This window comes from Diaporthe citri, assembly GCF_014595645.1.
Source record: "Diaporthe citri strain NFHF-8-4 chromosome Unknown scaffold_2, whole genome shotgun sequence".
Classification (NCBI taxonomy): domain Eukaryota; kingdom Fungi; phylum Ascomycota; class Sordariomycetes; order Diaporthales; family Diaporthaceae; genus Diaporthe; species Diaporthe citri.
In genome coordinates this window covers 952,001-963,443 of record NW_025064847.1, presented here as the reverse complement: position 1 = coordinate 963,443, position 11,443 = coordinate 952,001, and the positions used below count along the sequence as shown (strand labels likewise).

At 35.9% G+C, this 11,443-nt stretch overlaps 2 protein-coding genes across 2 annotated transcripts; one reads left to right on the top strand and one right to left on the bottom strand.

Moving 5' to 3' along the window:
- Nucleotides 1-7,492: 7,492 nt before the first annotated feature.
- On the top strand, nt 7,493-9,280 carry INS49_005906 (uncharacterized protein; the record flags this gene model as incomplete). The annotated part of the gene is made up of 1 exon (XM_043166682.1): nt 7,493-9,280. The coding sequence occupies one exon, from the start codon at nt 7,493-7,495 to the stop codon at nt 9,278-9,280; it is 1,788 nt and encodes a 595-aa protein (XP_043027826.1).
- Nucleotides 9,281-9,526: 246 nt separating this feature from the next.
- INS49_005905 (uncharacterized protein) lies at nt 9,527-10,438 on the bottom strand (the record flags this gene model as incomplete). Its single annotated transcript, XM_043166681.1, has 1 exon — nt 9,527-10,438. The coding sequence occupies one exon, from the start codon at nt 10,436-10,438 to the stop codon at nt 9,527-9,529; it is 912 nt and encodes a 303-aa protein (XP_043027825.1).
- Nucleotides 10,439-11,443: the final 1,005 nt, after the last annotated feature.

Genomic DNA, 11,443 nt, shown 5'->3' with positions numbered 1-11,443 from the left:
GTCGATTGTCAGGAATGGTCACAGTTCCTGGCTCAGACGACAATACTCCAGATTGGGGAAAATTATGGGCTTTGCCAATACATTACTATACGAGATCACTTATTACTGCCTACGCGTTTATTCTAAAAAGCCGCCGCCTCCGCCCTGGCCGACTTAGCTTTCCCGTTATATGTCGCTTTTCCGATGTTAATATACAACAGAGTGAGGGCTTTACTCCTCTGAGATGGCCTAGCGAATCGGGCGAGGGTCGTTGGATAGAACCTGCAGTGCTTTGGGCTTTGGTCTGGGTTGGATCCTATTTCACATATCGATCTCGTGTAGCGCACGAGGGGTTAGCCAAACTTTGGACAGGCGATCCCAGAACTGAGGTGGGAAGTTCGAAGGCTCGGCTCTGGATTTGATCTTTTTGGCTGCACAGTCGGATTGTGACAGCTCGTTTATAAATGCGCTAAGACAAGCTTCATGCCGCAAGCGACGGGCCAAGAGCAGATAGTGAACCGACGGCGCGTGGTCCGTTTCTGTAGCTTCTGACACTCGTCCATACTAGTACACGGTGTCCTGGATGCGTTCGACTGAGCAATGTGTATGCCGGGATGCAACATGCCTCGAAGAGAAAGCCTGCAATGCACAGCCCATCTGGAATCCCATCGACCATTCTCTCAGGGAACCAGTACGGACAGCAGACACAGGCAGCCTGAACCCGTTCGGGCCAAGCGAACAAGACCTTCATCAAAGACATCTCATTTCCCTAGATATGAGACGTTGGGGGTCACCCTTTCCCGGCTGTCGTGTAACCAGCAAGCACCGCGCTGTGAAAAAGGACGGTACAGAGGCCAGGCCAAACCCAGGGCACGACCTGACTCACTGCAGACTACACGAGATAGACATCTATGACACCCATAGCGCGAGGAGGGCGCTAATCCGAATAAGCCTCAAATCTACACAGTAACCTGTCATGACGGCAGGACAGTTGATGCAGGACTATGAACGGCAAAGACTTCACGTTGACACAACCGTGAGACGGCATGATCTGGACCCTGACGAGTACCCGCATGCCAGGATCAGCCGAGGACAGATCCGAAGAGTTTCCGCTCTTTTTCTCCCAGTCGTGCCAAGGTGCTGTGTTATTTCGCGACTACTCGTCTCGCGCCAACGGCTGCCGCAATACAATACTGCTGAGGTGGTGGTCCTATTGAGTGTGACCCATATATTCCCCTGTTCTTTTAACAAGGACCTAGCTGCTACCTAGCTGCTACCTCGCCCGCTGCAGCATGACAACCAAGACCACCCCACACTTGAGAACCCCATGCTCATGAGGAAGTCAGACTGTCCTAATACAAGAGATCATGGATAACAGAAACCCCGTCTCAAGGCCCAAAGAACTCATCACACCAGTCCATCTAGTGCCTTACTCACAGGGCCCGTTAAAGCCATGCGTTGATGCAACCTATCAGCTTCCGTCTCCACCAAAGCCCGCATTGATATCGCCAAAATCATCAACACCTCATATACAATCTTTGACACACTCGAGCCAGTGTCTCTCAGCATCGGCGAGCCTGGAGTACAGTGCCGGACCGGTCAAGTCTGTCGTGTCTTGTTCGATTTCTTCTTCCCCGTCGCTGATATGACATAGCTTCTGGATCTCGTTGTCGGCATGCACAAGGTGCCCGAGCCCTTACTCCTGCGCTGCGGCGCATCAGCTTAGCGAACGGAACAAAGATGGTCATCGCAGAGTCAACCTACCTCCCCCAAGATCAAATATTGATTCTTCGAAACTTGACGACAAAGGAGTGTGTGCGCTGAGAAGCCATTGCCCTAAACCGTAATTCATCCACGGTCCTAACATTGCCGTTTTAGGCTTTGGCGAAGTCATTTTGTCGCGCATCTGCTGGTCGACGTCGTCATTTATTAGCATGAGTGACACGTCAAATATTTCCAAGGGAGTGTGGGCAGGGCACAGATTCGATATCATGACGGTTGCGAGACACAGAGACGAGATCCAGGAGGCAGGTTGGAGAGATGTCAGTGACGAAGTGGCAAGTGAGATGGTGGGCATCTGGGAGAGTGAATACGGTCCCGATTAGCGTGAGACTGCCTGCAACCACTGGTATCGGCAGTTCGGCCTTTGAAGAGCTGGCTCCGGAGACTACACATGCGAACACTATTTGGCACAAGTCCTGTTTCTTGATCTGTTGTTAGAGAGTGTAGCAACCGGGAGCCAATACTTCCAGACTACTAGTATCAGTGGATTCGAGCAGCGCCTTGCAGGCTCTCGATGCCCCAAAAGAACCTCAACTTGAGTGTGGCGAAGACCAACAGTCTCCGGACCATGACCCAGTCATATTTCGAATATCATCACCACATCTGACTCTAGCTTAAAAAATATCTGAGAAATTAAGGAGCCGAGAATGGAAGGACCAAGTGCAGCCTGATGGATTCATTTACCTGACATACGACGACGACTGGGACAACGAAGCACTCTGGATCGTTTTGAATATCATTCACGGTAGAAGTCGGCAAGTTCCACGTTTGTTTCTTTGGAAATACTGGCAAAGATTGCTATTATCTTCGACTATTTCGAACTCCATGAGGCAGTAGAGTCGTTCAGCATCCCTTGGCTTGCTGGTCGCAGCCTGTCTTTACCCACGAGATATTGCCAAGAGCTCATTCTATAAATTTGGGTTTCTTATATATTTAACGGAAAGAAAACACTTAACATATCAAAGTCCACACTCCGCGGGACCAGTAGCATTTTCCTTCCTCTCTGTTCTCTTCTCCAAGGGGTTTAGGGCCTCGTGAAACAATGAATAAACGGGCAGGAGGATCGACAACTTATCTGCATGCGAGCTACAGCACGTGGCATTTAATTTGTACCCTTGTCGAGTGATACCATCTGCCTTAGTGTCTGCCTGGTCAGAGAGGGGGCCAACACCTGCATATATGTTTATGATTAGCTCGGATGGATATATCAGCATTGTGTAAGCGCCCCTAAGAAAACGGGCCATATAATTAGAAACGTATTTTACTATATTGGCCGGTTAATAAACCGTTTTAACTGATTCAGGAGTACCCAATTTTAGCCGCGAAACCCCCTAAGTTCAGCCTCCCTTAAACCAACTAACCCACCTTTAGGCAAGAGCTACTCGCATCGTTATCCATCGAATTCTTCTCTATAGAGAGGAAGTAGCTTAGCGACAAGAAATCGCTTGAGCGATTACTACACAACATCACACGCATTCCTATCAGTACTCTTTAAGACAACCCACTCACCGAGTAAAGTAATATTAAACGTATATCCTAATCAGAACAACGACAGACGAAAAAGGATGAAAATATAGCCTATTTTCTACTTAGTATCTTCAGCATTTAGATAACGTTAATTTATAGTGAATACCGGTACAGTGCAACCTTTCGGCTTAAAGAGGCCATTGTAAAACACTAAGAAACTCATTAAGAACATTAGCCACAGCAAAGTGAGATCTCAACATCCATAACTCTTAGTTGATTACTAACACGTTGTGCCTTAGCTGCTCCGTAATCTCATTTAGTTGTACCATTTAGTAGGAAAAGGGGATTTATCAGCTGAAAGCACCTTTTCACACAGCTTTATTAATATTAAATAATATAATAATATTTTATTTATATATATAAGCTACTTATTTTTAAAAAAGTTTATTATAAATAAAAGTTTAAAAATAAATTTATTTCATATAATCTTTATATAAAGAAATATAAAATTATTTATATAAATTAAAATAAATTATATAAATATAAATAAGTTTAATATAAAATAATTATATATAAAGCTTTTATTTATAATTAACTATTTATTTATAATAATTTATATTTTTATTATAACTTTAAATATTATTATTAAAATACAATTTTAAATAAATAATAATTTAATTTATAATTAAAAATAATTATTTAAAATATTTATTTATATATTTTTTAAATAATAATTTATTTTTAATATGTTTTAATTATTTTAATTTATATTTTTAAAAATCAAAATTATATATTTTAAAATTAGCTTAAATAAAATTAAAAAATAATTATTAATTTCATTATTATTTTAAAATAATTTTAAAATTATTTAATTTAATATTAAATTTATTTATTATTTTAAATTATATTTTTAAAAATTATAATTACTTTTATATATTTTTATAAATAAATATTAAATTTTTATAATTTTAAAAACATTAAATTAATTATAAATATAAAATGTAAATTTATAAATTTTAATTTAAAAATTAAATTTATAATCTTAATTATTAATGGATTATTTTAAAAAAAATATATTACGCTTACGGGCTTTACTAAGTTACCCGGCACAAAGGCATTAATTTTAAAGTTAAACTTATATATTTTTAATTATAATATTTTTTATTTTATAATTAATTTTAATAATTATAAAATTATAATTTAAAGTAATAATATTTTTAATTATTAAATTTTATACTTTTTATATAATAAAACTATTAGCTGAGTTACGTATTTAAATACGTATGGGTTATTTGTGGGTGTAGTAGATTCGCATTAATTATAGAGGGGAAGGAGGCAGCGTGTGCTGCAGCCTTTGCCGTCTGGCTATGGGCTATGAATAGAGGCCCGTGATTGGCCAGCACGGGCCACTTGCACGCACCCATTTATCTACGCACATACGGCTTATTTTTATAAAAACTTTTATATATTTAATTAATTTGAATAATTAATATTATAATATTTTAATTATTTTTATTTTAAAATTAATTAATAATAAAAATTAAGTTTAATTTATAAATTTTAATGCTTTAAATATTTATTATAACGTAAGTTATTAATAAATAGCAAATATTAATAAATAATAAATTTTTATAACTTTACTTAACTTTAATTAATATTAACATTACCTTAAGGTTAATAAATAAATAAAAAGTTAATATTAATTAATATTAATTACTTTTAATTCTTTATTTTTAATTAATTTAATTAATTTAAAGTAATTAAGGGTAATTATATTAAAGTTTAAAGTAATTAACTTTTAATAAAAAGGTTTTATTTTAATGCTAATTATATCTTAAGTTTTTATATTAATCTTGCTTTAATTTACTTATTTAAATATTTAATATATTATAAATTAATAATTATTAATATATTCTTTATTTAAAAAAAATAAAATCCTTTTAATTATTTAAATAATTTAAAAATTTAAAAAATAAATAAGATAAAACCTTTATTTATAACTTAAGCTGCTAAGATCTTTTATATTTTTAAAATTATATTTTATTATAAAATAAATTAATAATGCTTTTATAAAAATTTATATATTAATATATATAAACTTAATTAAATTAAAAAGTAAATATTTATTTAATATATTATTAAGCAAAATATTTAAGGATTTTCCTTATAACTTTTTAATATAAAAAATATAGTTAACTTTTTATTAATATTATATAATATTAAATTTATTAATAAGCATTAAGCTTAATACTTTATAAATTTATAATTTACCCTTAAAATTAAATTTAATTATTTTTATAATTATTAAAAGGCTTTTTATAAAAATTTAAAAATTATTAAAAATTAATTTAAGCTACTTTATAATATAATAATTAAGTATAAAATTATAAATAATGATTTTTATAACTTTAATAAAATTAACTTTATAATAAATATAATTATTATATTAATAATAATTATATATATTAATAAGTATAAAAAAGTTAAATTAATTTAACTTAATAATTAAAAATAAGTTATAATTATTAAATATATTAATATAAAAAGTTAATATATTTTATTATTTATAATTATTTAAGGTATTTATTATTTTATAAGCTAAGTTATAAAGTTAAATTTCTTAAATAATTAAGTTATTAAATTTACTTTAAATAAATAAATAAATAATAAAATTAATTTAAAATAAATTTAATATTTTAATAAATATATTAAATAATAAATAAAGAATATATATTAAATATTAATATTAAATAATTATAAAAATTATATATTAACTAAGTTTAATTAATATTATAAAGATAATAATATTATCTTTATTAATATATTATTGCATTTTTCTTATTTATTTTAATTATTAAATATTATATTATACTTACTTTTAAAGTATATATATAATAATTAAATTAACCTTTTGATTTAAGTATTTATTAATTATATTATTAAGTTTAAATTCTTTTTTATATTTATAGCAGCTTATAATAAAATTTTTATAAAGAATAATATTAAGGTAATATTTAAAAAAGTTAAAATCTTGCCTTAAAACTTAAATTTTATTATTTTTAATCTTAATATATACTTATAAACTTTTATATAAATTCTTTTTATTTCTTTTCAATATTAAAAATTTTAAATATTATTTAATGCTTAATAAATTATTAAGTAATTAAGCTTTATTAAAGGCAAGATCTTTATTTATTAAGAAAGCTTTTTTAAATTAATTATAAAGGTTATTAATTAAATAATAAAAAGTATATAAGTAATAATATATAAACTTATTATTTTAAAAGATTAAGTTTATATTTTTAAAAATATTAATATAATACTTATTAAATATTAAAGAGCTAAAAGAATTTAAATATAGCTTAAAAAAGCACTTATTATTAAGAAACTTTAAGCTTTTATTTAAAAAAAATAAAAGGTAAAGTAATTAGCTAATAAAATAAATAATAATGCTAAGAAAGTAATTTATAATAAATTAATTAAATAATAATATAATAATTATAATAAGATTAAGCATAATATAAAAACTTATAAAAAAAATAAAAAGGGTTAAATTAATTAAATTTTAATTATATTATAATAAATCTAGCTTAATTAATATTAAATAATATAAATATATTTATTTTAATAATTTATAATAAATTATATTTTTAATAATATAATTAGCATTATTTAATATAAAATATAATTTTTTTATTAAAAGTTATTTATTTTAAACTTATATTATATTTATATTAATTACTTTAAATTAATTAAATTAATTAAAAATAAGGAATTAAAAATAATTAGCATTAATTAATATTAACTTTTTATTTATTTATTAGCCTTAAGGTAATATTAATATTAGCTAAAGTTAAGTAAAGTTACGAAAATTTACTACTTATTAATATCCGCCATTCATTGTTAAACCACGTTAATGTTATTTATAAATTTATAGTAAATTTATAATTTTATAATAAATTTATTACTTTTACGGTAAATCTATAATAAATTCATTATATAACTATTTAAGCACGGTATATTCACCATTGGTTGGATCTGATAGTATTAATTGAGTGCATTACTAGTAAAACGTGCCTAGGTATCGTGGCCCACGCGGGCTAATCTTCCTCCGTCTCCGCTATTGGTTAAGTATCTAACATTAGGATGTCAGCATCAGCATGTCAGCATCACACCGGATACCAATCCCTTCATCGCGTTCATTTCGTGGAAACCACCGCCTTGTTCTTCCTCTTTCTGATTTTGCTTCGTTCTGAATTGGAAGATGATGTTCCCCAACATCGCTTGCTTCATAGAGTCGGCGCTGACTGTTGCATCGTTTGCGACGAGGCAATCGCTGGACAGCTACAGCGATGCTCATTTCGACTACGTAATCCTAGGCGGGGGTACTGCTGGCATGGTGATTGCGAACAGACTGTCCGAGAATCCGAATAATACCGTCCTCGTCGTTGAGGCCGGTACTTTTCAATACGACAATCCCCTTGTCAAGAACACCACTGTGTTGGGCATAGCCACGAATACTGATGTCGATTGGCAATACGAGAGCGCGCCGCAGATTTATGCTGCCAACCAGACCATCGGATGGAGTGCGGGTAAAGGTCTCGGTGGCTCGAGTCTGATCAATGGGATGACATTTATCCGCCCGGCCAGCTCTCAGATAGATCTCTGGCCTTCTTTGGGTCTGGATCTCGACTGGGACAAGCTGTTCGCATATGGAAAGAAGTCCGAACGCTTCACGATTCCCCCGCCGAGCATTCAAGCCCTAGGGGGGAGATATGTTGCGGCAAACCATGGCTTCGATGGTCTTTTGGATACATGCATCAGCCAGCATATGCCCTCCAGTGATATCCATACTGTGTTCAACGATACAATGAAGAATTTGGGGATTCCCCCAATCGCGGACTTTGACGGGGGAGAGTTGAGAGGGTTTGGATGCCAGCCAGTGACTCAGGACAGTATGTTGGACGTACGAGAGGATGCCGCCAGAGCATACTATTATCCGATCCAGGATCGTGAGAACCTCCACGTCATGGTCAATACGACGGCTACTCGCATCATCTGGTCTAAGAACAATGAGGACGGGAAAGCAGTTGCCTTGGCAGCCAGCGTCGTCCGCCAGGACGGCCAGGTATCAACCATCTATGCTGATCGCGAAGTCATTCTTTCGGCGGGCGCTATCAGAAGCCCGGCAATCCTGGAGTACTCTGGTGTCGGAAACCCATCAGTGTTATCGAGATACAATATTAACACCACAATCAACTTACCGGCCGTAGGTGAGAACTTCCAGGATCAGACCGTGCTTGGTGTCACGGCCAACTTCACCAGCCGAATTGAGACGGGATTTCCCAATTTCGTCTCACATACATCATTGCAAGATCTTTTCGGCGACAACACCACGTCGGTATATAACACGGCTATAGCACAGCTCCCAGCTTATGCTGAACAAATCGCAGCGCAGAATGGAGGGGCGAGCAGCGCCAGCGTTCAACATCGTCTGCTCAAAAGCCAGTTGGATCTCCTTTACAACTCGAATACACCAACCTCGGAGGTCGTACCTGCAGGCTTGGGGAACCTGGCCGGTGTCTTCTTCTGGCCCCTGCAACCACTCAGCCGAGGAAATGTGCACATCGTCAGTGAAAATGAGACCACGTCGCCATCCATCAATCCAAACTTTTTCCAGTCGGATTTTGACGGTCTGGCTGCGGTGCAGACGGCGAGGTTTAGCCGCAGAGTGTTGACCACCGCGCCGCTGTCGGACCTTATTGATCTGGCAAGTCTCGCACCCAGCTTCGAAGAAGTTCCGGAGGATGCGGGCGATGAGTTATGGCTCAACTGGATCAAGAACTCCGCTTTCGGGCCCAATTCCCATCATCTCGGCTCGTGTGCCATGTTACCTCAGGATATGGGAGGCGTGGTGGACAACAATTTCATGGTCTACGGAACAAGTAATGTGCGTGTCGTCGATCTGAGCGTGATTCCACTTCAGGTAGCCGGCCACTCGACATCATTACTATATGCTGTCGCAGAGTGGGCCGCAACGAAGTTTACATAATTTGTAATGCGTAAATAGTTAACAGGGCTTAAACTCATGTATGAAATTGATGTCTCAAGATTTAATAGATATATTGTCGGAAAGTGCTGTGTGGCAGTCCAGGTCAGAAGCACTTATTCTGACTCCATCTATTCCATCTAACACTCTCATCTGTCCATCTCTGGCGCAGTCGCGATGATGGCTGTGACATATATGCGGCTCTCATCACGTAACTTCATCTCTACATGCTAATTCAGGTTTAAATGTTCAAGCCAACTCCTTTATCGCATCATCGAATACTTCATATGCATGCGCCTCGGCATCGAAATCGAGCAGCCATGCCTCTCGCAGAAGATGGAAACGCTTCGGATCCTTGCGAACCTCTTCCCAATCCGCCTTATGCCAGCGTTCCCGTGTACGGACACCTTGCGCCTGGGCATCTCGAACGCGATCATACCGTATCTTCTCGTACGCCTTGACGGCCTGTGTGATCTTATCCGTGCCGCTTAGCTCGAGCGTGATGGCAAGGGTCACTCCATCCTCGAGCGCTTGGCCGGCTCCTTGGATTGAGGTCGGCAGGAATGGGTGCGCGGCATCACCAATGAGCGCTATCCTGGCCTTAGGAGAAATGAAGGTCGGCAAGGTGTCACGGTAGACTAGCTTGTGGTCGATAAGTCGTCCTTCGGGGGTTGCCTTGATGATCTCCTGCACGACAGGAGACCACCCTTCCATATTGGTCAGGGCTTCCTTGACTGTACCAGGGAACTGCCAGCTTTCGCCAATATCTGCCAGGTCCTTATGAGTGTGAGCCCAGTTGAAGTCCTGTCCATCTGTTAAACACGAGCACAGGAAGGGCAGATCAGGTCCAATCCAGCCACCCATCCAGTCTCCATTACTAACTAGATGCTTGGTAATGTCGTTATTCCGCAGCCTCTCCGCGGGATACCAAGCCCTATACACCGCGTATCCAGAAGACTTGAGGTAATCCTCGAAGCCCAGTACAATCTTCCGACCGGGCGACCGGACTCCTTCAGCAGCGAATACTACGTCGGCAGTCAGACGCTCGCCGTTGGCCACGACGCCTGCCTGCTCGTCATCCTCAAAGTAGTCCGTGACTCTATGGCCCAGACGAATGTCAATACCGCGGTCTACGGCGTGATTGTATACAGCGGCATGCATTTCGCCACGATGACCACTCAACTTTGGTCCCCAATTCTCGTTCTCCCATTTGAAAGACTGCTGCGTCAAGAGCTCACCGGTCCATGCGCACATGTCAAAAACCTCAGCATGCCGAGTGATCGGCCATAAGGATTCCCAGACACCAGGCCAACGTTTGAGTAGACGAGAAGCATTGGGATCGAAACTGATAATATCGCCGACGTTTTGGAGATCTTCAATATTGCTGCTCTTCTCAAGTAGGATGACAGAGTGTCCCTTCCTGTCACATTCAATAGCAGCAGCTAGTCCACCAAAACCGGCTCCGACAATGATGACGGTAATTCCAGAGGGTGGGAGCATGGGGAATGGAGGCATATTGATGTAGCTGCAAGGATGAAACGAAATGCTTTTGGTGCTGCTGGTGCTTCGTAAAACTCGAAGTTGGAAATAATCTTACCTAGATCTTCAGACGATGTGATCCTCAACCCGGCTAAAAGCAAACGAGCTCGGCATTACCGGCTGAATGACGACGCACGACAATTTGCTATTCATCTAGAATAGTCTGTATACGGAAAATTTAACACGCCAAACCAAACTTAAAGCTTAAAAGCTGATTAACTAAGCAATTTGCTATTTATTTAAAATACTTTATAAATGAAACAAATAATATGCTAAATCAAACTTAAAACTTAAAAGCTAATTAATTAAGGAAGATAATATTATTAAGTAAAAAAGATTATTAAACTAAACTTAAAGCTTAAATGTTAATTAATTAAGTAATATAATATTATTAAGCAATAAAAACTATTAAATTAAACTTAAAGCTTAAATATTAAATAATTAAATAATATAATAAAAAGACATTATTATTATTAAATTAAGCTTAAGGACCTTAATAATTAATTAATTAATATTATAATTTATTTAATTAATTTAAGCCTTTATTATTTTATAATTTAACATTATTATAATAATTAATATAAATATACTTCTTAACCCTTTTTTAACCCTCCTTTTAAAGTTATA